The sequence below is a fragment of the Lepisosteus oculatus genome, chromosome 5 (genome assembly GCF_040954835.1).
Source record: "Lepisosteus oculatus isolate fLepOcu1 chromosome 5, fLepOcu1.hap2, whole genome shotgun sequence".
NCBI classification, from domain to species: Eukaryota; Metazoa; Chordata; class Actinopteri; order Semionotiformes; family Lepisosteidae; genus Lepisosteus; species Lepisosteus oculatus.
This window is the reverse complement of record NC_090700.1, coordinates 19,101,520-19,129,064: the sequence shown is the minus strand read 5'-3', so window position 1 is coordinate 19,129,064 and position 27,545 is coordinate 19,101,520. Positions and strand designations below refer to the sequence as shown.

Genomic DNA, 27,545 nt, shown 5'->3' with positions numbered 1-27,545 from the left:
TAGTTTATATTCAGTGTGTCATGAGCCTTTTCACCTTTTGACAGATACTAATAATCAGGACTAAGTGGTGGGAAACTCAGGCTACAAGAAAAGTGAGGCACAAAATTTCAATAAGACATGCAGGACAACAGTAAAAGAATGTGGAATGCCGTCTTAAAGGATAATTAGGCCAGCAATAAGTTTATTTTTAAAACCATTGTTTTAAACTGTACTGCAGAACATTTACCCATTAAACTGAACAATATAGAAGGGTGTTTATGGGTACAGTATTTCATTAAAATCTATCTATGTTCTAATCATTACATTTGTACTGAATCGTGTGGATGTGATGGTAAATGTTTATGCAATTTCAACTATAATCCATTCTCCAATATTCACAATAGATAAAATGTATAGAGGATGCATGTCTGTCTAAGACATTTTATGTCGTGGCATGGCTTTGGCACAAAATACATGGTTTCAGACTTCCATAAAATATTTAACAAGCAAACTGTATTTCACAAACAGCAAAAGAAAGGGTTCTTTGTTCAGTAGTTATTAGTCCATCTTGTTATTTGTGCTTTTATATATACAATATATACTGTATATATATGACACAGGTGTTCATTTCCTTTTGCTAGGGCACTGTAGTATATTAGTGATGTGAAGATATACTGCTAAAAAGCAATAGTCTTAAAACATTACATTAATATGTATGACTGCAAATCTCTGAAGAGAAACTGAAAATGTGACCTAGACTCTCAGTATTTTTTATACAATAGAGCTTGGAAAAAAATGAATTCTAATCTTTATTATACACAGCAACTCGTATAATTATGCTCATAGCAGGATATAATTTGCTGCAAATAAAAGTATGCTTAACACTTCTAATTTCAGTTTGAGGGTATGAGTCTCAGAGCTCCTTAAATTGGTTTGCTTTCCTGTTGTTTAGTGATAGCTGTTGCATACGCGGGGGCTGACTGAAAAAGATTAACATTTCATTTACAAAGTAAATCCAAATTTAAATGCTTATTTTCCTCAAGCAGCGGGAATTTAGAACAACTACGGAAACAAAGACGCTTGACTGATTAACCCTAGTATTACATACTAGTCTAACCAGGATTTGCAGCTCAGAGGTATGCAGTTTATTGAATGGCTGACAGAGTTGTTATAAAGTTTAGCCTGTGAATTGCAGACCTGAAAAAAAAGGATTTCCTTAAGTCAATAATCATGCAATGGTATGTCATACCCTCTACACACCCTCTGAGGAATTACAAAAGCTAAGAATTGCAAACCTTTCTAAATGTATGCAAATGATATGTAATTTGAGAGTGTATCACAATACATTTAGCTATTGTATGCAAATCCTATAATTCTATAGCTATAGGTATTATTGTGTCTGACCCTACTTCTGAAGAGATGGGTTCCAAAAAACTGGGTGACACTATAGTGGCACTGTAGTAATTTAATAATTTTAATGTGGTCTAGCAGCTAGCAGACAAATACAATTTTGTGTAGTGCTCCTATTAGAAATGGTAGATGCCCTTAACTCATACTGTATCTCTTTCTACTGGTGGGTGCAGCACTGGGGCATGTAGGGACACAGTAACAAACCCCCCTGCCACATAGGACAAAGGGACCCACTTCTCAAGCCACATCCTGAGCCATGTGGGAGGAGCACCCAATGCAGACAGAAATTAGGAGCAACTGAGGGGAACATCTACATGAACAGAGGGAAACAATATGAAGCATTCGCAAACACCAGGAAAAGCCTATTACACAGTGAAAGTCATTTTGAAAGGAGTCTCTTGAGTTCTCGCGTATATAAATTGATATATCAAGCAGCAGGTTTGAGTCACATCCCATTGCAAGTTAGCTGAAAGCACTAAGCTAATTTCATTAACATACTGTCCGTGAACACTCTCCAAGAAAGAGACCCCAATCACGACCTGAACATTCTCGTTGTGGCTGTCATACAGTGAGACAACTGTTCTGGACAACATGGAGGTCTTAACATCCCATAGTGCTGTGCTTAGCCAAACTTGTGTCATACTATCTTCTAGAACTACTGTATTCTTCCACATGTTTATAGTAGTCTGCTTAACATTGGCTGTGGTGCAAGTACTTGATAAATGAAAGCATTCAATTTGGTCAAATCTGAGAAAAACATATTAAGTTAAAGCTGAAAACACATGATACACAACTTTTACAATATTTTTGCTTTATTTTTGTCCACACAGCACCTTTTTAAAATATGTATCACACAGCTGCCTATCACAATGCACCAAAATGGATAAGTTTAAGAGTCTAGTACAATATGATCACAACACAAAAGGCAATCATTCCAAATGTTTCTTTGGAAGTACAGGCTGTACCATTTAGGGTTAGTGAGCCCATTTTCATTGTGAAATAAATAAAGTACTTAATTAATGTTCACATGGCATCCTCTATTTATCTGCTTCTGTTTAACACAATGTGTCGAGGGTGACATTGATAAATAAAACCTGAAGTAACTATGCCTACAAGTCATTTAGAATTACTTATGCCATGGAAATATAATAACAGCAACACCATTACCCCAGGAAAAAAGCCACAAATGGAAAAACAAGCAGCATCTCCAAACAGACGCTTTCATATATTTTTCATAGACAACCAGCCTGGGGTGTTCGATTTTAAAAATGGCAAACACGCCGTTAGACACTGCAAAGTATTACCAAAGTAAATGCTCTTCACTAATGTTTACAGAATCGTTTACTTGGCTTTTCTTAATTTCCACAATTACACGCTTATCAAAACATTACCACTTGTACCTTGCAGATACGGCATAAATGTAAGTGAATGACATGTTGCATACAGCTGGTCTGAAAAGAGCTCGCTCAGCACCAGTTTGAGTAATCTTCACAGCACTTAGCACCAACTGTCTGGATTTTCAATGCTGTTGTACAAAGTTCTTCAGAGTACACCCCCAAGAAATGCGTACTACCTCTACAGATTATTTTCTAAAACTAAGACTATAACTAATGATTTAAAGTAATTGATAGAGATAACATTTTTTGGCATACAAAGTGTGGTATCAATTAATCAATTTCCCTTATAAAGGGTTTGCTACCTTACCCAAGTGTTGAACAATACTATCCTCACATGAGATCAGAATCCATGGTCATATAGTATAATCTTAACCTCCACTTCACAAAATAAAGGCTATCACCTACTCAAACATCTTCAGTCTTCTAATAAGTATGCAAAAAATCTTTCCAAACCATAAATTTTATGTAGAAAAAGTAAACTAGAAGCCAGAGAAACCATAATCCCTCTTATCATTTTTCTGTCCAATGTATCCCCAATGAGCTTCCACTGTTTGAAAAGCAGAAAACCTTCAGCAACTTTAAAAGTGCTTTAAACCTGTATAATAAATCAATCAATTATATCCTACAAGAAGGTGCAGTCAACACTAATTAACCTCAAATCATTTTTTGCACTGTGATGAAAATGCCCGTGCCATTTTTTAATTAAATCATTTCTAATGAAAATAATCACGGAGGCCAACCCCAAAAGAGTTGAAAAGAAATAATCATGTTGAAAACCAGCTGGTTATAGCATTACATCTTTTAAAAAGCAGTGTAGCACAGCACACTTTTTATAATATATTAATGTACAGTATCTTACATTTAAATATCAAACCTTTAAAAGTAACAGTAAGGATTAATAAACTAGTCTTTATTTTATCTTAAAGATGAGCATCTCAATGTACAGTAGGTGAGTATGAAAAGGTGTTTATCCAGTACAACATGCAGATTAATAATTATTAATAATAATTGCTTACACTTATATAGCGCTTTTCTGGACACTCCACTCAAAGCGCTTTACAGGTAATGGGGACTCCCCTCCACCACCACCAATGTGCAGCATCCACCTGGATGATGTGACGGCAGCCATAGTGCGCCAGAACGCTAACCACACATCAGCTATCAGAGGAGGAGAACAGAGTAATGAAGCCAATTCATAGAGGGTGATTGTTAGGAAGCCATGATTGATAAAGGCCAATGGGAAATTTGACAAGGACGCTGGGGTACACCCCTACTCTTTTCGAAAACCTAGAAGAATACTTGCTAGAAGTATTGAGAACTAAGAATTATGTTCCACTAACTTGTATTATTATGACAAGTTTCATTGTTGGAATTGCAGAACACAGAGTTCGGTAATGGAGGCATTGTTTTACTTGGGCTGTGAAGATGGAAAAAATTGAGGAAGGCAGGAATAACAAAGGACAGCTTTTGAGTAGTTGCTTAATAGTGAAAGTTTCTCTGAAAATCAGTTTAAATTAGCTAATAAATGATCTGCCAATAAAGCTTTCAATTCACACAGTGGTTAGCTGAATATTTAGTAGTATAAACAATCTGTCCCAGGTACAATAAACAGGCAATCACAATTAATTAAATATTAAACTGAAATGTATCAGTTTGCATTCAGCTATTTCTATTTAAAGATGGTGTTAGATAATTATTACATACAGTACTACACTGACTCAGTTCCTAGGTTTGAATTCTAATCATGATCTATCATGCATTTTCTATAAAATTGGATTTAAAGCAGTTCTGCAGTCAGACTAGGAGAAGAGTAAAAATTCAGATTAACAAAATGTATTGCCAAAGGCAAGTGACATGAAAGTTTTAGTAGCTATGCTGTTTCTACACAATTTCCTTAGACAGCAGTTACCCAATACTGGTTAAACTCAACTCGTGTAGAAACTGAAAATCCTTATTGAAGATTACAGGTTTGTAAGCATGACATTCACATTGTGATTTTCAGTCATTTCCCCAAGGGGAAGGTGCATAATATATTAAGGAAGGAATATGATGCTATGGTTTTAAAAAAGTTGAAGAAAGGAAAGAAATGTCACCACATACATAAACAAACTGAAACAAACACTCATACAAGAAGTGCCATTAATGACCTTATGTTTAAGGTTGAATCTCCCATTCACTTCAGAAAAGTTTTAAATCAGGTGCTCTATTTACACTGAGACCCTCCAAGACAGGGCTACTCAATTTTGTCCCTTCCAATCTACTCCATTACAGTACTTTGATACAACTTGTTCTTTAAATGCTAAATTGATTCTGCTAATTATTAACAAAAATAATTAAAGATCTCCTTGCGGCAAAACCATGATCAGGAGTGGGATGACATGACATGACATGAGTGGGTTAGTTGTTTAGCCCTGCTCCAACAACAAAATGGTTACTTAAAAAGGATGTTCTCAAAACGGTGCTGTGAAACTGTTTCCTGGACTTCAATGCTGAACTCTAAAGTTCTAAACCAGGATTACCTAGATTCCATCCTCAGGAGCTGCTGTCTAGCAGGTTTTATAGGTCTCTTTAAAACTCCAGCTTCTCAAGAGCAAGGAAAGGCTTCAACTTGTCCAATTAAGCAAATAAAATTAGGTACTGTAATTAAGGACTCAGGTAGAAAGAAAACAAGAAACCTTCTAGCTCTTCCGGACTAGAATTATGCACCCCTGATCTAAAGCTGCTTATTAAGTTGTTCATTTGTTCACAAATTAGCATTTTTCTTTTTAACTGTTTACTAACGTTAGTTTCAGAAATACCTTGTTGCCAGAGTATTTCCAAGGCAGTGAGAATACAAAAGTCTGTTCAAGCTGCCTCAACTTGATTATCAGTCACACTTCTATTATTTAATTAACTTATTATCTATTAATAATGCAAGAATACATCATCGATTATGTGGGAATTGCATTGTATCAGTTTGTCAGATCTAATGATATTCTAGCTTCTTATCTTTTTAACACCTTTATAGTCTTTACTCAGAACTAAAAAAAAAGGGAAAAAGGGTCTTATCAAACAAACAGTTCAATTAAAATGTTTGATTAGTCTAAGCGATGTAGAGCTCAGTAGAATGAAAACAGTATTTCACCCTGACAACAGGCTGCTTTTGCCTGTGTTTGCATCAACAGAGTTGGAAAAAAAGGAGTCAATTTCTCACATTTAAAATGAAATGCAAGACCACAATACATGCCGTACAATTCATACAATTATGGACCTGCTTCTTTAAATTTGTGAAACCAGCATTCAACACAAAGTGTAAAGTATTATTTTATTGTTTTGCACCTATTTCCAGTACAGTAGTACAAAAATGCTAATTGGTTTACATGTAATTTTGTTATTGTTATGATTTTGTTTTACTTCGCTACATTTCCTGTTGTAAGCCTATTATGGATGCACTTGGACATCTTTTTTAGCTGTGTTTGGTGAAAAAAACAGCAAATTCATTTAGTTGTCTGATGGAACAACAGATGGAGTAATCGTTTGTAACCAGGATGTCTAGCTGTTTAACACAACTTTTACAGGGGTATGCACATATGTATTGAGATATTCTGATCTTTATCTTTTATTGCATGGATTATGTGTTAAAAACCACCATGTTTCTGCATCTACAGAAAAATAATCTTACTGTTCACAAATAAAACTGTATAATCATTTCAGCACATATAAATACAAATGTGCTGTATTAAAAATACCTGTTAAATTTAAGGTTCATTTGGAAGGCTGCTTATGTATTTATTCTTATCTGTAATTTCAGTGTTCATAAAATCATGATTTTTCATACTGCTTTCCAATTTGTCACCAGGGTAGATTCTTTTTTGCATTAAATATTTGACTGCATTTACAGTACTTCAGCCAAACAAAATACATGGCTTATCTTGTTTTCTGAAATTAGCCATTGTGTTGATGGTTCAGAATAGAACAAAAAAGTTCAGATTGCACCAGTTAAAAATGGAAGCTGTTGGCACAACAGTTATTTTGTTCTTTAACTTTTTTTAACTTTTATGCATATCTTAAACATAAAAGTTTTTTAAAACTTTAGGAAGAGTTAAGTGCTCTTTCTTTATCTTGTATAATCAACTAATCTAAGAAGAATTGAGAAATCCCAGCTGTTTAACAGAAGGTTTCATCCTCAGAGACGTACAACTGAAAAACATGTCAAAGGTTAAATAAGAGCATAGATTTTCATTTCTGTTTTTCAATAACATCAGTGCAGAAAAGGTTTCTCTGCAGAAGTACTTTAATGTGAGTTTACAATGCAATTTCTGGTATAATAGTCTGTGCGTGTGTGGAGACGTGATCAGATTCTGAAAACAGTAAGTAAACTTTGAACCCCAAGCATATACAGTCCTTAACTGCAACACCGGGGTGCATCCGTCTAGGATTTAACTTAATCATCTTTATCTTGCCTCTATATTAGTAAAGATGAATACATTATTAACAAATTGAAAATGAATTTCCCAGATGCATGGCATACTCCTGAGAAAGGTTAATTATGTCCACTATCCAAGTGTCCAAACACATCATCTAGACTATTATTCAGAACAGTAAGGTAAGGTTGGCATATCATCTACAATCTGGAAAAAGAAAGACCTTTCAAGGATTTATTAAGGACAGGATTTACCTAGTGTTTCACAGATAAACGCTACTAAACATATACTTTATAAGCATTTATACTTTTTCGAAAGCCTGAAATTGTTTTCTTGCTGGAATATTTGCTAGTGTGAAAACACATTTTGTTTCACATAAACATGCTAAGGACAAAGTCTGACTTACTGGGCTCCACACAGCAAAAGGAAACAGAAATGTAGTCTCTGTTTTGGTTGTGCTACTGTTTGTGCTAGACCGTGTCCACAGATGAGAAAGCTATTATTTCTTTAGTTAGTTGTTAAGAACAATAGAGAATAAAAATAATTTTCAAAAAATACCATTGCATTGTTGTCCTTCCATATTTTCATTCTGGCACTTGATTTCAAATTAAATGATTCAAATAAAGAACTAAAAACAAGAAAAATGTTTCTACTTTAATCAGCAGGACTGGGATAATCCAGGACTGCGACACTCAAAGATGTCGTCATACACTATTGAGTCAGCAAATTTGTAGCTCAATTCAAGCACATCTTTAGAATACAAAACACACATGCTCAGGTGCTTTTCTAGGCAAAAATACCCTCTGGCATTTCTTCTCCCTCAAAAAGTAATTCAACATTAATCTCTGAAACAAAATATTTTTGCATCTCATTGGCTTCAAACATGTACCAAACCAGTAGGCACAGTGCATGAAAAAATAATTTTCTTCCAAACAGATCTTCAACAGTGCATTTGCACCCATGAGAACATCTAAGATAATCAGCTAGCTACCAAGCAACAAACATCTCATCACTGTACAAAAAGGATGAAACTTGTCATCACACATTTTGCAACATTTTACCTCCAACACTATAAGTTAGTAATTCAAATAGGTAGTATCGTCAGCATGTGTATCTTGCAAAGGAACAAGTAAGGTTTTATTCCATGCTGACAAGAGAAGCAAGGAAACACAACATTTCGGTTGTGGGGCCTTCTTCAGATGTGGTCTCTTTTCAGCATGGAATAAATCTTTACTTGTTCCATAATTTAGTAATGCTTTTCACTTTTTTTACTCCTGAATTAATTCGTTTGGTTCCAAATCTAATGAGAGGGAGTAACTCATTAGTACTGAAACATACTGAAGAAGAAAAAGTCTATGTACTGTATAATGAAACCAGCATCTCATACTTAATGAAACACTTTTGCTTCTGGAATGGACTGTCCTGGTGTAGCCTCCAGTCCCTGCCTACAGAACAAAGACTGAACACAGTTCCAGCACCTCTCAGTCAAGGACGTTTTGCCTCTGGTCATGTGCAGGGCTGCCAAGAATCATTCAGTGGAGGTGCCTGAATGGGCAGATTACATCCAAACACCATGAGTTCGAACTTGGCTCATGTCAACTGCCATACGCTCTCCGTGAGGTAGCGCACACCTGGTATTCAGCCATACTGGGAGTTGACCTGGGAGTTCTTGGCCTATAATGACGAAGAAACCCTGGCCATTTCCTGGGCATCTGCAAGCTCAAAATGACAACAGTGAGCAGTGCACCTCTCTTCCAGTTGATGCTGAGCCTCCTTACATCGCACAGAGTGATCTATGTTAGAAGATGAATGACCTGACAGCGAATCTGGACATCCTCCTTTTCCCCATGTAGGCAAAGGGATCGTCACTGTTAGCCAACCCATAAAGACACTGTTGGTGATTCCAAAGTGGGAGGATATCTAATGAAAAATAATTATTGACTCTAAGTTCTAAACACATTATACTTTAGTGTCTATTTCTCAAGTTCTTCTTACGGAGAATTAATAAGAATTAATTTATTTATTTATTTATTTTGTGAGAGGCGTTGACATAACATAGTGGTTAAATCTTTGAACTCGTCCCTTAAAGACATGGCTGCAGTAACCTGTACCCTTGTACAGATCACATGTTTTCAATCTGCTTTATGCTACATGAACAAGGATGATCTTTGGCCCAGTGAGCTGATCTAGCTCTGGTCTGGAGCTACCTTTTACTTTTTCTATTATCTGAGAGTTATTAAACAGCTTTTTTCTAGATTTGTCAATGGAGGCTCATAAAATAATATGCAGGTGCATGAGGGATGCATTTCAGATACTACAGAGTTATCGTAATTGAAATATTTATCAAAACATTTCTAAAAAGATTTGTCAAACTGTTATGTTGCAACACTTTGAAATTCAGGCATTGGAATTCACAAATTGAACTAAACATTTTCCTTAAAATAAACTTTACCTAGAAATCACCTTAACATCTTCCAAACAAAATTCACAAACCTAAGACCTGTTTATACTCTCATAACTATACATGGGCAGTATGGTTAATCAATGTCTTTGTACCAAACCATGCTAATTTCACAACAAAATGTTGAATATGAACAACATTGTAAAAAGCAGATATTTTATTTTAGAAGTGAAATAGACTACCAGAGATGCAACAGTTTGTTTTATTTACTTTCAAAGAGGATCTAAACATGGAGATACATGGAATATAAGCTGAGCTACTGTACTGTCTAAATGACATACACACAATAATTGCAAGAGGCATGCATTAAATATTTAGAATGCATAGATTTAGCTTTTTTTAATGCATGATTTAGACAAACATGCTTTCTAGCCTAAATGAACAACTGATGTGCCTGTGGAGGAACCGTAGACACATTTCAGTAAGGCCTACATAAGGCTTTGATGGCAATACAAATGTGAAGTTAATGTTAAGTAAAATAAAGCAACAATAAAACTGTTAAAGGGAATAGGACAGTCCGAATGGAGGAAGTCACTCACTGAGCATTAGAACACACTACAGTGAACTGGCTTCAGTTTATGGCTCAATTTAACATAAATACTAACCATGTGCATTTCTAATATGCAAAAAAAGATTTAAAAGCAGAACTCATGCTAAGACTTCACTAATGTGGGTACTGCTAAACCAGCTGGACGTCACAGTTCTCAAACATCATTAGCAGTAAGAGAGATCCATAATTGGCCACCTGCCTTTCAGCAATGAAACATTCACTGAAAAGATATATACAGTATATTCTGTATATGTAAAAGAATGCAGCTTTGATTAAACCCATTTGAGCATAATGCATATATGGGAAAATGGATTTGAATTACATGAGATATCCAGCACATTTGGGTTGTGCTCTGCAGGACTCATATAATATATTTCATATTCAGCATAAAAATAATAATTAAATCTCTAGGTGTTTCTGAATAGTATATCAGGTAAAAACTTCCATCCATTTTTCATGACTGGTCCTGTGGCCGGAAGAATGCTTATGTCGATTAAGTGCTCTACCGATCCTATGCAATGATTAGGATTTCCCATTGGCTATGCCAAAATGTACACGATTAAATCTACTGGGAGACATTCATCTTACCATGGCTGCTTATATTGAACATGTGAATCAGCTCCTGCACTATAGGCTACATTGTAAGCTGACATTTCTTAAGAGTTTAAGATTGCAGTGAAATACAAAGAGCAGTGGGTGGAATAATGTTTTACTTTGTAAAACATTCTATAGGCTATTATAAACCCATTTGAAAAGAAAAATCTAAATACAACTCTATCTCACTTCAGTGCTGTTCCAAGAGGCTGTTATGCTTGTGCGTTTTCTAGTGAAGTGTCTGATGTGATGAGGGACCCATTAAGATGCATTTCAGATTCATTCAAAGACACTACAACACTGCTCAGACACTCTGTATTTGTGTGTTACACTGCACACTACTACATAAAACATGAACACTGCATAATAACACAGGCCACTGAACAGCAATGCACAGTTTGAAATGTCTGTGTTGTGATTTAGTCAGAACAAGACTCTAAATGTGATTATGTTGCCTTAGAGCAAATCATAGTAAGTGGGAAAATACTACATCTCTTGCACCTGCCATTAGACTTACTGACTTTTTAAAATTACAATTTAATATTTCTCAAATCTAGTGTACTGTGTAATTCAAAGTTATTATGTTGTTCCTCTATTACTGTAATATTAAAATATACCAATACTGACACTTAAAAATCTTAAAATTGTCCTTAGTCACCAGTCAGACAATCAGTATTTTCTTGACTAAGTCAATTTACTTTCAGTGTCTACATGGGTTGTCCAAACACTTTTTCAGTAAACTACAGAAATTAATTAATCAAAACAATGTGAGGAACTACAGAATAAAAATACATATTTTAAATTATAAACCATAATAAAATATATATTCACACGTCTTCTGACTGAATTAGTCATCTTAGTCTTCTACAAATGAATGAGAATCAGACCTTAAAGCCCATGTCCTCAGCTAGGCAATGTATTGATTGATATAAAAGTAGATCTGCTCATAAACTAAAAAAATGAATGGAAAAAAGTATGCTTATCACACCACACTCATAACTGCAGTGATCAAATAAACACAGTATCTATATTAGGCCACAATATCATAATATAATAATTACAATTTGTATACAGTGCTCTATACAAAGGGTAAGGGAATCATAAGCACTGAAATGCTTTCTGTTAATTTTTGCCCTGTCAGAAATTTCCATTTTTTTTGCCCATGTAATTTCAGGGCTGTTCATGGTCCTGTGTGTTGCCATGAAGAAAAAAACGTGGATACTTTTCTTCTTTCCAGAATCCTACCAGAAAATAAGAAATCAGACTGCGGCAAATTGCCATTTTAAATTTCAATATCCGATATAGAATTTTCCAAATAAGTGGAAGGGCATGCAGTGGAAGAGCAGGTCTGATTCAAAATGCCATTATGAGACATTAGTTATTAATGCTCAATGCATAGCTCACAAGACTCTCTCGAGGTTTACTGAAAATAAATAAATAAGCTAAATAAATATGTTTTTACAATTAGTTATTCTGATCATGCCCTCCCCACGTAGAACTGAACAACTATAAATCATCTTAGTCTTAGTAGGGAGATTGAGGACATTTTTGAGCATGTGCTTCTCTGACACACCCATCTACCAGAGCCTTTATTTGACTAACTGCCACCCCCAGTTTTCCTACAGGGAAGCACCAAAAAGAAGAGAACTCTAACTGACAACAGTGAAAGCTCACAAGTCCCTGGTGTGCCACAGGAATTGCTGCTGCACAGCAAGAAAGTGATATCTTGGTTGAGTTGAACCTATTCAACCCTGGAAGCACTCAACCAAGTGTGTGCCAGTGCTTGGGGAATTCCAGCCTAGGCTGTGTCTGGGCTCACCCTGTGCTCTAACCTAGAACTATTGATTAGGCCAACTGGGAGCCATGTCCCAATTTACATCATGCAATTCAATGGTTTGTCAGACCTAACTTCACTGACTGCAAAGTATTGTGTTTCATTAACACAGTGTTTAATTTGTTTTTCAATACAGGGAATGTGAGCTCAGACTAAACTCACAGGCAGAGGGGGAAGCAATTAAATATATTTTGAACATATGAGAAAGCGACTGACCCTGCTGTCACAGATTTTGCGCTGGCAAAAAGTAACCAAGGTGATCTTTTTTCTGGTTTAACGTGTCCAAATATTAGCATCCTAGTGCAATATAAAGACATACAGTATCAATCTCTAACTTAGTTGCAGTTTGTCCTGTCAGTAAGACAGAAAGGGTATAACACAAAGACAGATTACACCAAAACTGTTAGAACAGGCTTCCTAACTTATCAATGAAGAAAACAAACTGCAAAAATAAAGCTTCCTTTTACTCTGTTACTCTGTCATTAGCAAATGTGCAAATTTACTGATGGATTGTACAGTATACCAGTTATATGAGAAGTATTCCTCACTAATGTCGTAACAGGATTTTCTTTCAGGTTTTAATTTGAGAACATTGAGCAATTTTAATACCCAACGGTATAAATTTGTAGATGTTAAGAAAAAGCAAATGCATACTTAAATTTAAAAAGTTTTATTTCTCATTGGAAACTCTATTTAAACAAATTACAGAGGGGTTATATAACAACATTCATTCAGTAGTGGCATCAATACAGTATATCAGTTCATATAGTTTAAAAAATTGTTAGACCACAACTAAAACTAAAATACATGATACATGCTTGCGTGGAAATCCTTGTTAAAAGCTGCAGGTAATAAAAACAAAAAAAAAATGAGAGCTGTAATTTTGAAATCTCTTCTGAAGTGGAAAAAATAAGCTCTTGTGTGCGCCCAAAAAAAAAGGCTTGCTCTGAGGTGCAAGTATTACATTGGTCCACAAAATAAGTCTGAAACAAAGTGTTAGCAATGCAAAATGTAATTATTCAGTTCAAAAAGCTCAATTTTAAGTAAAAAGCCAAAATAATAATAATAATAATAATAATAATAATAATAATAATAATAATAATAATTGCTTACACTTTTTCTGGACACTCCACTCAAAGCGCTTTACAGGTAATGGGGACTCCCCTCCACCACCACCAATGTGCAGCATCCACCTGGATGATGCGACGGCAGACATAGTGCGCCAGAACGCTCACCACACATCAGCTATCAGTGGGGAGGATCCAAATCCATGGAATGGAACAAATTCCATGGGACAATGGAACAAAATCCATTGTTCTAAGAGAGTATGGCAGTAAAGAATCCCACAGTGTGCAGAAAAGCATTTTAAGAAAAATACTGTAACTTTAATTTCCCCAAAATGAAATTCAATGATATGGAGTACCAATATTATTACTTCCGTGGGAACATCTGAGTCCATCTCTGAGGGCTGCATTTTCAAATTTGGAACAGACATTTGCAGGAAGTCTTATGATTTTTATACTCAGGTCGAAAATATGATATTTGCTATGTGATGCTGTAGCACAATGTCATTTGTTCCATATGCAATGGATTAGATTAAGGGATTTAAAGATCAGTCACTGGGCTTAGAATGTTTAAAGTCCATATTAAAGGGAACCATGACCTTATTTTATTACTTTATTATTTTCATTTTAAGTGATCCAGAAATGTTTAAGTGGTCCGGGCATAAGAACATAAAAGTAAGAGACAGTTTTATGAAAAGAGATGAAGGCTGCTTTCAGATGTGTCCATTTTTTCAAAGGATAGTGTGGGCCCTAGTGTGTGTTATATGAGCTTAAGTCCAATGCCTAGAAAGGCAAGCTTTAAAACAACACAATGATAATTTCACCTTGCTCCTGATTTAAAATAAGAAACCGAGAAATACTGTAGGATGAAAAGAATTAATACTGTGACTTCCAGGGCCTTGATAATAATAATGTTCTATACAATAATGACAGATTCCACTTACTGTTATTAAGTGGCAGGTTATTAGGTTAAAATAACTTACTGTATGTACACAGCTTCAACATTTTTCTTTATCTGTTTTAATTACTCTTACTGTGTTCTTGGATAAAGGTATTATTACTGCTACTAACACCAGTAACATAATTTTTAATTAATAATAATTGTAGTCTTTGTGTAACTTTTGATATTTTTGTCTTTGGGTGAGGCAGAGTGGTTAACACTTTGTTTTAATAGAATAATAAGCCTTCTTTGGAACTATAAAAGGTATTATATTTTCAGTGTTATAAAGGTCACAGGAGGGCAGGCCAAAAATGATTTCACCCAGAGAGGAGAAGAGAAGGCTGAAAGCAATAAAGAGCTTCCCCTAGCCTGGATGAGAGAGGGGCAAGGAAGTCAGTGACCTGCAAAATGAAGGGATCAGAGCCCAGTCCAGGAAGGTAGCAGCTACAGAGGAGGCTGATCCCAATGGCAACCTTAAACAGGGTTGTCCAGTCCTAGTCCTGGAGGGTTCCTACACCTGTTGGGTTTTGTTCCAGCTGTCCAATTTCTTGCTTAATTGAAACATTAATTCAATTAGGATTGATCTGAGTTATTTGTTTTGAGCTTTCAATACATTACAGAGATAAGATCACTTTATTAGCCATATACAATTTCTTGCATTAGGAATTTGTCTTTTCACATACCCCAGCTTGCTCTCCATGAGTCACAAAGGCACACAGACGGGGAGAGAGAAGCTTTGGGTCAGAGCACAGGGTCAGCCATTTATTAGGTGCTCCGGCAGCAGCTGGGGTTAAGAGCCTTGCTCCAGTGCCCAATGGAGTAGGATTCAACTGCTGGGAGCGGGATTTGAACCAGCACCTTTCCAGCCACAGGCGCAGATCATTAGCCACAGTACCACTGGTCCAGTCCGATTGCCATTTAATTATCACATTTTCAGGTAGGTGAAAAACTCCAAATTTCAAATAGAAAAAAAAATGTAACTAGTTAGTTCAATTAAATGTTTACTTTTGTTGAGTAAACAACTCAAATGGAACAAAAACCAGAAAGCATACAGGCCTCCCAGATCAGGACTGGGTAATCCAGGCCTAAAGGATCTGGAACCCCCCTGCCACTACATCCCGTTTGTTTTTGGGCTGCAAGAGTGGTTGAACAAGATACCAGGAAACTGACACCCTGGCTGGACAAGATTCTTGTGTCATTTAGCTCCTAGCAACCAAATTAAGTAGACCTTATTAAGTTTCTAAAACAGTGAACACTCAGTGTTCGTCTTTCCAATAGCTGTGTTTGGTAGAGAAATAATTTAGAAAAGCAAGGGTATAATGTGAGGGTATAGGAAGAAACATGGATTAGGCCATCTGTTATTGTTATCTTCAAGGGATGTTCCTCTTCATGCTTTGGGAATGTCCCATGATTAAATGTTGTCAGGTATTATTAGGTGTGACTAATATGCTTTATTGATGTGACTGTTTCACTGAGCCTTTGAATATTCCTTCTTGATGACAATTCTGAAGTTGATATCAATCTTCAGACACAGCACATTTCACGTGCAGGTACATCCTCATCCAAAAATATATTTTATGAGACTCGGTAGAGACTGAGCTATGTACATCTAAACCACACTTGTTTATTTGCAGAAACTGCTCTGACAGTAAGAAGTACAGTTAGATTACATTTTGCTAGTGCTTTCATGGTCACGTGTCATTACACCTTTTTCATGTGAGCTCCAGTTTCCTGCATGTTATCTTATATTTGCTGCATTGTGTTGTTTGGTTCTATTTGGTGCTGATTATGAATTAAATAAATTGTTTAAAGAAGTGAGACCATGGAATCTTTCAATTTACAACTGCACAGCACAAGTTTGAAATACTTGCACTAGTTCTTGATCATGATTCATGATTCCTATTATATTGTGGAACTTTGTGGTAAAAAATGGTCATGGTTTTCTGAGAGAGGCACAGCATTTCAGCATCACTGGTTATGCTAATGCCAGCTGGAGTGTCTCTGAGAGAAAACAAAACTTTGGCAATTCAGGTACCAGTAATACAAAATGGTTTCCAATGCACGATCTGTCACCGTTTCTGACAAGAAGAATGATTACAGGAAATGCCTGTACCAAAACATATGGGCCAAAAAGCAATATCTTTCACAACACTTTGTAGATAAGACATAATAAAAATGTGCTAACGTACTTTACAATTTGTCCGTCTTTGTGATGGGTGTCCAGAAACTCAGTCTTACCTTATTGAAAACATCTATCATTGTTGCACTGGACAATCTTTTCTTGGCTCAGTTTTAACTCTTTAAATAGACAAGCTCACATAGATTTGTGGAAAGATGTTATACCGTAATTCACACAGTAGTAAAGTTTACTAAAATATAATTCAGTTGAAAAAAAATGATGCTTTCCTTAGAGAGTCCTACAGTGATAGGTTAAAATAGTTTAAACTTTTTATACATATGTGATGTGACATGATTTAAGAACTTCAGACTACTCAAAGGCATTGACATGAGCTAGAGGACACATGGAAATTATGTGGAAGGGCAAAACTCAGAACAATAGGTAATTCTTTATACAAATGGTTGTGGCAGCCTATAGCAAGCTGACCAGCTACTCTGTTACAATTAATGCCCTGGTTTCAAGAAACAGCTGAAAAAGATCTGTGGATTAATTAGATACTTAACCAAAAAATGTTTGAGTTGAATAGCTTTTGATCATTTGTAACTGTTCTGGATTCCAATGAAATCTGCTTTTTCTACATGTTCACATCAGTCTATCTACTGCTACAGTATTTACATAAAATGTAAGATTATAACAACAGATTAAAAGTGAAACACAATTACAATATAACAGTATTTATAACATTAAAATTAGACATCCTGTGATTTCCATTTTAAAAAAACTACAAAACCTAACCCAGACAACAAGGCATGCTATATGTGTTTTTTTGTGTTCTTTCTGAAAGAATTACCTACTCTTAATACTATATTTGACATTGCCAAATTCTGTTTATTAATGAAATACTGTAACTGATAGCCGTTAATGAATAGGATAGCACTTTAATTTAGCCATCAGCATGCTTCAGATTAGATTTTCTTTTATTTTGTTATTGAAATCGTGGATGCTATACCCATTTCTTAAATTCTGCCTGGAGTCACTCTTGTTAAACAGATAAAATAAAACAAGAAGAATTAAAGGGAAAATCGATTGGAAATCAAAATTAGACAAATGCATAAGTGTCTCTCTTTAAAATGGGATCAAGGGTAAGTAATGAACTTATTTGCACAATGACACTCAATCCAATTAAAAGTGAAAGAACAATTGGGCACATTTCTTAGATAAAAGTGTAACTCTAGTTTAATTTTAAAAATCTGAACATGCAATTAAAGGAATGTAGCATTGGCAATAGCAACAATGAAACATACACTTATATTAAACATACCCCCATGTTGCTATAGAAAATTTGATAATTCTCTTTTCCTTATAGTTTCTCTGCACTTTAATCTGTTTTTTTGTGCTATACTTATTTATAAGAATAGTAACAAATGAGTGGAGGCACTTTTAATTGGATTGGTTGTTAACAGCTAATTAATCTAAGGATCTCACCCAGCCATTTCTTGAAAGACACCTGGGTATTGGCTTCAGCATCATGGCTGGATAGCTTGTTCCATACTTCCACAGTATGGAAGTATTTATTAAATGTATTTATAATTTTTTAAGGTCGAGGCCATAGATAAATTAAAAATATAACCTGCCTCACTTATTCAAATTGCCTGTCTACATCTTTATGACACCGGGGCATAAGTCAGTAAGAGTGTTTTTAGCCATCTAGTAATAAATCAGTGCCACATGCTTCTTTCATTTGTCTGTACAGCTAATAGAATAGTAATTAGGGATAGAAATGTCAAGCAACATTCACTATGTACTGTACTTTGATTTTTCTTTAGAACTGCATTTTTCCATTTTGTGGAATTTTGTTTTGTTAAAAGTGTAATTACTTTTTTATGACAACAAAATTCAGTCATAAGTAAATTGTGAGTTCCAAAAGCAATCATTTTTCTTGTCTGTCTTTGTCCAATCATCACTGATTATCTGGAGCCAATGTATGGCCTTTATGTTATCTTCTTAAGAATATTGTTGTTTTAAATAACAGGAGGTCATTCATACATTCCATCCCATACATTCAGTAGCCAGTAACCAAATGACCCTCTAAGCCATTTCTTAAAGAAACACAAGTAGTTAGCTTACAAATTGTGTTCTAGTACTCCATGTATGTGTGCAAAGATGTGTTGACCTAGCAGGACAGCCAGATAAGGAGGTCTTTTACAACTGGTGACTTTAAAAGAAAACTGAGCTTTAAGTTGTAGCATTTCCATAATGTACATGACCACTTTTACAGTTTTGCTTCAATTATTATAATTCACTACCGAGGCTCAAGTATTACAATGCATTGGATACACACAAGTAAGGAATTGTTTGTTTTAAATAGGAATGATTAGAGTTATTCTTCAAATTAAATTATCCTACTGTAAATTAAAGGAGAAAACAAAATCCAAATTCATTGGAAGTCATTGGAACCAATAATAGCTACAATATGTTCACTTTGTTCATAGAATATCGCTTGTTTGCTGAGGGCGATTATTTTCCATGAGCTCTAAAGTTCACTGATAAGACCAATAGGGATCTACACACTCTCTGGCAGGGTGAGTCTCTGTTATCTTGGGAAAAATCTGGTCATACACTGTGCTTTCTAGTTATGGTGAGCTCTGTTAGAGTTCACCTTTCAATTTTTGTCTTCATTCTGATATCTTTGGTTTCAAATTGCTGGGCCCCTTCCCAGATATGCCCCCCCCCCCCCCCAGGAGATGACATTGAAACAACATTTCTTCATGCTTGCTTTTACCATGTTAAATGCTTCTTCTTCTATCCACTTCTTATGTAATTTGCTGGGCTATGCTGGGAGAATAAGACATTCTATGACAGCCTGGAGTATCACATCTGGACCTCATGATCAAACCAATGGAGATGATGGGAGATTACTACTGCTTCAGGTGCAGTAGTTTTCTCACTTGATATGTAAAATTTTATTAAAATGGCACTGATGATATGACTGTTGGAATGACATAGGAATGCTGCTTTATGGCAGATCATTGGTTTGGTTTCAGATTTATGGTTGTTATGGGTCCCAGTGTATCATAAATGCTCTACATTCTCCAGACACGCATTGTGAATATGAACTGGTGGCACAGAGGTACAGTATGTGCATTTGGAGCTCACCAATGGAGGATTTCTGAGTGCTAATTAGAAGTCACATATTTATATGGCAATCCATTTCTGTCAAGGCACATACAGTATTGCAGCATCACCAGTAGATTTAAGTTCAATGACTGAAGATGGGTTGTTTTCAATTTTGGACCGAAATTGTTGGAGGTTACATAATTTACTGTCCATTCAGTAAATTAGTTGAAAACCAGAAGGGAGTTGACTATAATTAAATAGATCATGACACTCAATAACATTGAAAACAAACCTGGGGCAATAACATACCCTTGTTTGATTCTTGTCTGAAATTCAAGGGGATATATAAGAGTTATATGGATATACTGTATGGAGATAAAACATCTTTTTCAAGTCAAAGAATGCACAATAGAGAGGCTGCTGCTCTTCCTCCCATATGTCCTATAATTAATATGCTGTAAAAACATGTTAGTAGTGCCTCTTGAGGATGTCAACATCCATAATGGGACTGGTGGGAGAAGCTCTCCAGCAGGAGGAATGAGACGGTTTGGAGGTAAAACTGTTTGCGGGCATTGCCGATTGGTCATGTTTCTCTTGATGTCTTCCCAAGTGGTATGTGGGCTTTTCCCACATCATTTTAAAAAATAAATAAAAAATATATATCTTTGGACTGGATTCCCCCAGTGCTTCAGTTATGATTTCCAGTGATGTTTGTGAGTCAGTATTCTAAATGACATTGCTCTGGTGATGCAAATATCTTTGTAATTCCAGGCATAGACAGTGAAGTAATCAATCAGATATCTTTGGATTGTGGATGTTGCCAGGATGTTCTGCATCTTTTTTTTTTCTAGAGAAACAGGGTGTTAGTGATTACAAACCTCTACACTGTGCATTTGTTAAGAAGTCTGGTAAAATGACTTTGGACTTTTCCAACTTCTTCCTTGTTAACGCATGCATTCCAGAGGCTGGCATCTTTTCCAGCTCTGGCTTTGACATTCCTAAATAAAACAAGCCTGTCCTTCTTGTTACTTTGTAAGAATTTGGAGTAGGTGCTCCAAATGTGATTGTGAATATGCTGATTTGAGTCATGAGGCACCCATTAACTCCATCAAAGAATTAATGAAACCGGTTTGCAATTTCACTCTTGATGTAAAATCCATTAAAGGAATTTTGTAATTCACCCTGTCAGTGCTGACCCCTATTCGTTATTTATTACCAAACTTCCACAGAGAGGACAAGGACGTACAGTAGACTTTGGAACCCTAAAGCCTAATAATGTATCATAAATCTAGAATAAACACTCATTTGGTTAAATGTCACTTTTCTACCAGCTTTTCTAAGTATTTTAGTTATCTAATTGAACTTTAATTATCTAATTATCATTGTGCTTTCTATTTTAATTAGCAAGTACTTTACTTTCACAATAAAAATATTAACCAAGATGTCACTGCTCTTTAAAATGTATTCACTCCAAATCTAAATGAAGCTTAAGGGTAAAGTGATAGAGCACTAATTTTCTGTGAATAGTTTGTAAATGCAAACTATTTAACGCTTGTATTGACCGACAAAAAATCTTACCTACATAGCCATATGTATTGTATGTATAGTACAATGTACATTATTTACCAATCTAATAAGATAAGATCAGATCACTTTATTGGCCATATACAATTTCTTGTATTAGGAATTTGTCTTTTCACATACCCCAACTTGCTTTCCATGAGACACACAAACAGGAAGAGAAACTTGGGGTCAGAGCGCAGGTTCAGCCATTTATATAGTGTGGAGCAGTTGGAGTTAAGGGCCTTGCTCAGGGGCCCAACGGTATAGGATTCCTCTGCTGGCCATGGGATACAAACCGCCAACTTTCCAGCCACAGGTGGATCTGTGATTCTTAACCACAGATCCACCGCACCACCAATCTAATATCAATATTGTCACAGATGTCAGAAAGGCATGCCGTGGAATGGCAGGAGAGTGAAAAAGACCCTATGCATAGTGGTGGAATGGGGATTAGCCTGGGCTCAGCAGTTCAGACGATGTCAGGTAGAAACCTATGCCCTCAGGCCGCTGAGGAGACGACCTGGTGATAGGCGGATCTCAAGACATCCGAATCCTCAATGTTGAGCGAGTAGGAAAGTGTGACATGGAAATATATAGCCCCAGACAGAGACACACTGGAAGGACAAGCAAAGCACAGGGAAACAAGGGACAGGACAGAGTAGGAGCACCCTCTGGCTTTAGAAGGAGTGACAAATATGCTTTTGTTAAAATAGTCTTTAGAAATGTGGACATAAATGTACATTTATGGTTTGAAGCTGGTTTCACTGTTTCATTGGGAGGGTTTTGCTCTACTCCAAAACTAGAGGAAATGTGCGTATTGCCGCTAAACCTGTATTGAATAATCCATGATATTTGATATTGAACAGATTCCAGTAGTCATGAAAATTAATTTCAACTGAGATATTCCTTATTTACACAGAAGACATTACAGTAGATATCAGTCTACAAAAATGTTGATGCCTCCTGTTGGAACTCTAACTTCTAGTCTGAAATTATGACTTGCTAGGATGGATCGTCAATCACAAAGGTCTGAAAGAGTTCATGTTAATAAGTTTTTAATGTTAAAGTGTTAATTATGATAATGGTTAATAAGTGTACTTTTAAACAGACAATATAATTATTGGCTTAATTATTAGCACTGACACATTCTATTTATATAGTCATCCTATGCTTGTACTGTAGTCAAATGGTGTTTTTAACACCATTATTAATTCAGAGCTCCTTTTAGGTAGAGGTGGAAGAAGACATCAGTGCTGCTGCAAAACTCTCACCTTTGCAAAATGCTGTAATCCAAGGAACCAATGCTGAATGCAATGAAGGCATCAATCCCACACAATGCATTACCTTTAATCTCTTTTTCATTCCTGAACCATCGGATATCGGCTGCGGGCTTGCTCCCAGAGGTCATACAGGTAAGTGTGATCTGGTCTCCCTCCATGGCAGGTTTTGTAAAACCACCAATCTGTGGTTTTTCAGGGACTCCTGCAGAAACAAAAAGTCTATTTTTATTTTTTTGGAATCTTTGCCCACATATATTAAAATGCTTCCTTACAGAAAAATGATAGTGAACAAAAGACTGCATTGTTTACCTTAAAGGTCAGAGACACTACAGATATTTATATACACAAATGTTTGGCTGCAAGCTATAACACTTCAAAATGAAGAAATATTAGAATATAGGTCAACTCAAGGCAACAAGAAGACATAAAACAAAGTGAACTACAATATAATGCATGCGGTTGAAAAAAGTCCATTCCCACAGCTAATTTAATAAAAATAGACTTTCTTTTTTACTTTTCCCTACTTGGCAGGATGCTTTATACTAATAAAATTCATAATTCATCAACAGACATTATTTTCATATCCCGTGGAAAAATATGACACCTGTAGATTATTGTCTGCATTCCAACAGCACTGTCACACAGATGAAAGAATAAATCTGACCTTACCATATACTACCATGAAAATATAGAGTATGCTCTTTACAAGCAATTTATCTTTCTCTCTTTGATGTTGTTTTTAAAGGTTGTCATTGGCTTCCGCATCTCTCTCTCTCACTTATGAGATTTAGATGGCATATAAAACTGTTCCTATTGTCAGAGACTAGAAAAAGTGCCTTTTGGTTGAAAGAAGATATTTAGGGTTTTATTTATCAGATTTCTTATTTTATACTTTTCAACTGAAATATGCAAAACAGCTTGGTAAATGTACTGTGTATTAATTCCTACTTACACAAAAATTAAGCCTTTTTGTTGTCCCATCTGTTTAAATCTAAATCTAAAATGGCTTTTCCAAACTGCACTTTGGGGAGATTCACTCAGCAGAACATATGAATAGTTATGGTTGAGAGGAGGCTTTTTCATGCCAGTCCTGTTTGGCTGCTCATTGCTAATAGATATTCAAAGTCTTGTCGTAGGGGATCCCAGAGTATTAGTTTCAATACAGTGGCTAGAAATCTTGTTCCAGACACCCACAGCTCTTTTTGTAAAGCAATACTTATTTTCAGTCCTAAGTGCATCTTATTTTTTTACATTTTCATATCCCAACCTCTATGGCTTCATTGTTAACACTAAAGTAATCCATTTGATTGACTGCAGAGAGGAAGTTCCTTTAGCTTGTACTGTATATACTGTATAGGGCAATGCTTAGAGACCAGGAAATAATCAAGTCATTCTTCCATAACAATATAACAGCAAATTGCACCCCAAAACAATAAGTAGCTGATTTCCATACATTTATGAAGTTCCTGCCTTTTTATGCACCCCATTTTCATCTAGAGAAAACTATTTTTACCTGTGAATTGTCTGGGACATAGAGAGCTAGAATAAATCTTAACAGTGCCTAGAGGGAATATGAATTGTTGTCGCTCTGTTATAAATTACAACCACTGATGAAAATAAGTAACATTATGTCCACAGTTTGATCAGCTACATCCTGCTGTACCATAGCTCATCTTTCTGCTTTCTTTTCACATAAACCATCTGGCATCTTGGAATTCATTTATGAAATACATCCAGTCCTAATGACTCTGAGAATTTTACAGCTCTTAATAATATTCATAGATTCCAACAGCCTCAAACAAAAAGAAAATGGATCGAAAGACTACATTAAAAGTGCCAATAGATATACCACTTCCTTTCTTTGCCTCTGGCAATTCACATTGGATGTACCATAGTATAGAAAACTGATTATCTCAGAAGAATATCGATATCTTGATAAGTCACAAGTTCTACAGTACAATGCAATATTTAGGAATTAATCTTAATGTTGTAGCAGTAATTAGAAGACTTATTGCAAATCATTGATGTAGATGAAGAAGTGGGGGATTAAGGAATTTAATTGAAGGTAATTTGACAGTGTGAGGTGTAAAGTAATTGCAGAGAAAAAAGATAACAGGGATTTTCAACCTTAGTCTTATATCAAGTGGTGCTGTCAGTGAAGAATTATTTTATTACAGTCAATTCACAAACTAATTTTTGCATTTCATACACAAAATATACATTTTACCAAATAATTCTGGTAAAACAGGAGTAACATCTTGTTTTTCTGTTGAGGAATTTATTTCAGTAAATATTTTTTTTTAATTATTCAAATAAATTCTAAAGTCATAACATTTACTCTAGATTCACGGATGGTTTTACATGATTAAATAAATGCATCTATTTAGGATGTAATAGCATTACACAGGTCACTTTGTTCTGAATAAGTGGTATTTTCTTGAATGTGAAACTAAATTGTATGAACAGAATTTCGAGCAAGTTTCAAAATTACTGCTGTAAAGAAGACGTCACATGATTTTGACAACATTAACCAACATATGGATTACAGATTAAATTCCTTTAATGGGCAGTATTTTCTGCTTGCTTGACAAAGGTCAATGGGCAGAATAACATTAGTTATTGCATTTTTTAGATAGTACCATCCTTTGACAAATTGTAACCCACTTTTCCAGTAATGCTATTTGCAGTGGGTTCTTTATAAACTGTGAATCACAGTCCGGAGGACACAGGTGGATACCATATGGAAGTGCATTTATGAACGTATGTTCTTACTGTTTGTACTAGTGAGAAACATACAAAAGTTACTGTACATATGTATATGATTACCATGTCTTCCTTTTTTTGATTACATGTCGTATTTAGCAAATACACTTTGTCCTGTTCTGAATATTTTACAAATGAGTATATTCCCTGGGGGATCTCATTCATTGCTTGTCGCTGTCTGTTTCTCTGTCAGCACTAACCATAGTAACCACACTGCTCAAACTAGTGTTTGAGAATTCCCATATACTTCCCATATGCTTGTAAACTCTGACTAAAACCAGGGGCAGTTTAACTAATATTGCTTACTTAATAGGCAGCATAAGCTTTCAAGTTTTTTGTGTTAGTGAGAAGCTTTGTCAGATGGTTTTTGTTGCCATTAATATCTTTGCAGATATTGGATGCAACTCTTTCTTCTGCAAAGGATATCCCAAAGCTGACCTTGCAAGGTTACTTGTGAAACACATTCAGCTTAGCTCTCCGCTTTAAGAACAACTGGTGTAGGAAGAACCACTGATACTAGATTCACTCTCTAATTCTCCCTTTTAAAGTCATTGCTGTCAGGAAGGGCTTTTAAAAATGATACATGTTACACCATTATATTTAATGGTCTTCAATCAGTAATATTTAAGCTTTTTGGCATTTAACACTGCAGTTCTTCTGGTGACTGAACTTGTCATTCCATTTACAAATTCAAACTATTTGTTGATGGTATTTTATCACAGTTGGGGATTGTTGGAATGCTGGAACCCAAACATTCTTCATAAGTATGTCTTCTATTTAATTTTATATTCAATCATTAATAAAATACAGAATTTACAGAATTACAATGCAAACATACACTTTCATATCATAGATTAATACATGTACTTCAGTCAACTTCAACCAAGAAGATAATGACTGGGGCTAGGTTTAATTTATTTTAAAAGCTTCTGAAATACACCCTGCTGTAAGCCATTCATGCTGCACACAAAAGTCAAACGTTATTTGTTCTTATTATTTCTGCCACTGAACACACTCATAGTCTTAGAAACATGCACTGTGTATAAGATTATAAGTTAGTATTGTCTTACAAAGACTGGGGTCAAACATTTTTCTATTTTATTGAAATCACTTGGAGCATATTTTTTCTTTTTCCTTCCTTATAATATGCTGTACTTCTATGGCCTTCATAGTAACACAGTACAATAGGGGGAGGGGTAACTTCCCAAGTCCCTTCAAGGCTATGGTTTTTAACGTGCTGACTGCTGATATCAGTGTAGAAATCAGTGTATAATTCCTGCTGGCTTTTATTACAGGACAGTTTTGTGCTTGTTTTCAAGTTTTCAATGAGTCATTCCTTTTCTGTCTCAGTCTATGGTCTGTTTTATGTTCTGATTCTTTTGCAGTTCAACAGATAGTTCACTCTAAATAAAATGGATAGATTAGTTTGTTTTAAAAACATTCCAGTTTTTATGATACAGCACAGCTTTTAAAATAATGCACAGGTGTAAAATAGGGCATTAATTATTTTTAGACTGAACATGGTGTTACTACCTCAAAGCTCATCTAACCTTTCTACAAAGGATTGTGGGAGTCTTAAACAAGCTACTCAGCCATGTTGTGCCAATTCCTCAGCATGTTTAGATGATACCCTCACTTAGCATGTTGAGCCGATACCCTCACTCGGCATGTTGAGCAAATACCCTCACTTCTTTCAAGAAATATTGGCTTAATGTCATCCAATGACATGCTGTCTAGTTTAATTGGTGTCTTCCAAAATGCCCCTGTGTGTGTTTTTATAAAATTGCCCTGTATTGGACTGGGATCCCTTTCAAGGTGTAATCTCACCTTGCACCCTGTTTCTGCAAGGTTAGGATCTAGCTTACTTTAAATTGATAGTTGGATGAACATCCCTCTAGGATGAACTGCTTTTCACTTGTGAACAGACCACATGACATACTGTATTCACAGTAATACATTTGAAGAACTTCCCCCTGAACATAATTTTGCTACACTGGTGGGAAAAAGAAAAATCAAAATAACATCCAGACAATTGGGAAGCAAACTGATAGATGGTGATAGGTGGCAGTGT

The 27,545-nt window shown here is 35.5% G+C and overlaps 1 protein-coding gene across 5 annotated transcripts in view; it reads right to left on the bottom strand.

Moving 5' to 3' along the window:
- The window catches only part of LOC102695255 (cell adhesion molecule 2), a 698,483-nt gene that overhangs the window by 62,135 nt on the left and 608,803 nt on the right, over positions 1 to 27,545 (bottom strand). For all 5 annotated transcript variants that reach the window (XM_015342014.2, XM_015342016.2, XM_015342017.2 and 2 more), the window contains exon 5: positions 22,776 to 22,913. In XM_015342014.2, coding sequence (XP_015197500.1) covers positions 22,776 to 22,913 — 138 coding nt within the window. The remainder of the gene's footprint in view (positions 1 to 22,775; positions 22,914 to 27,545) is intronic.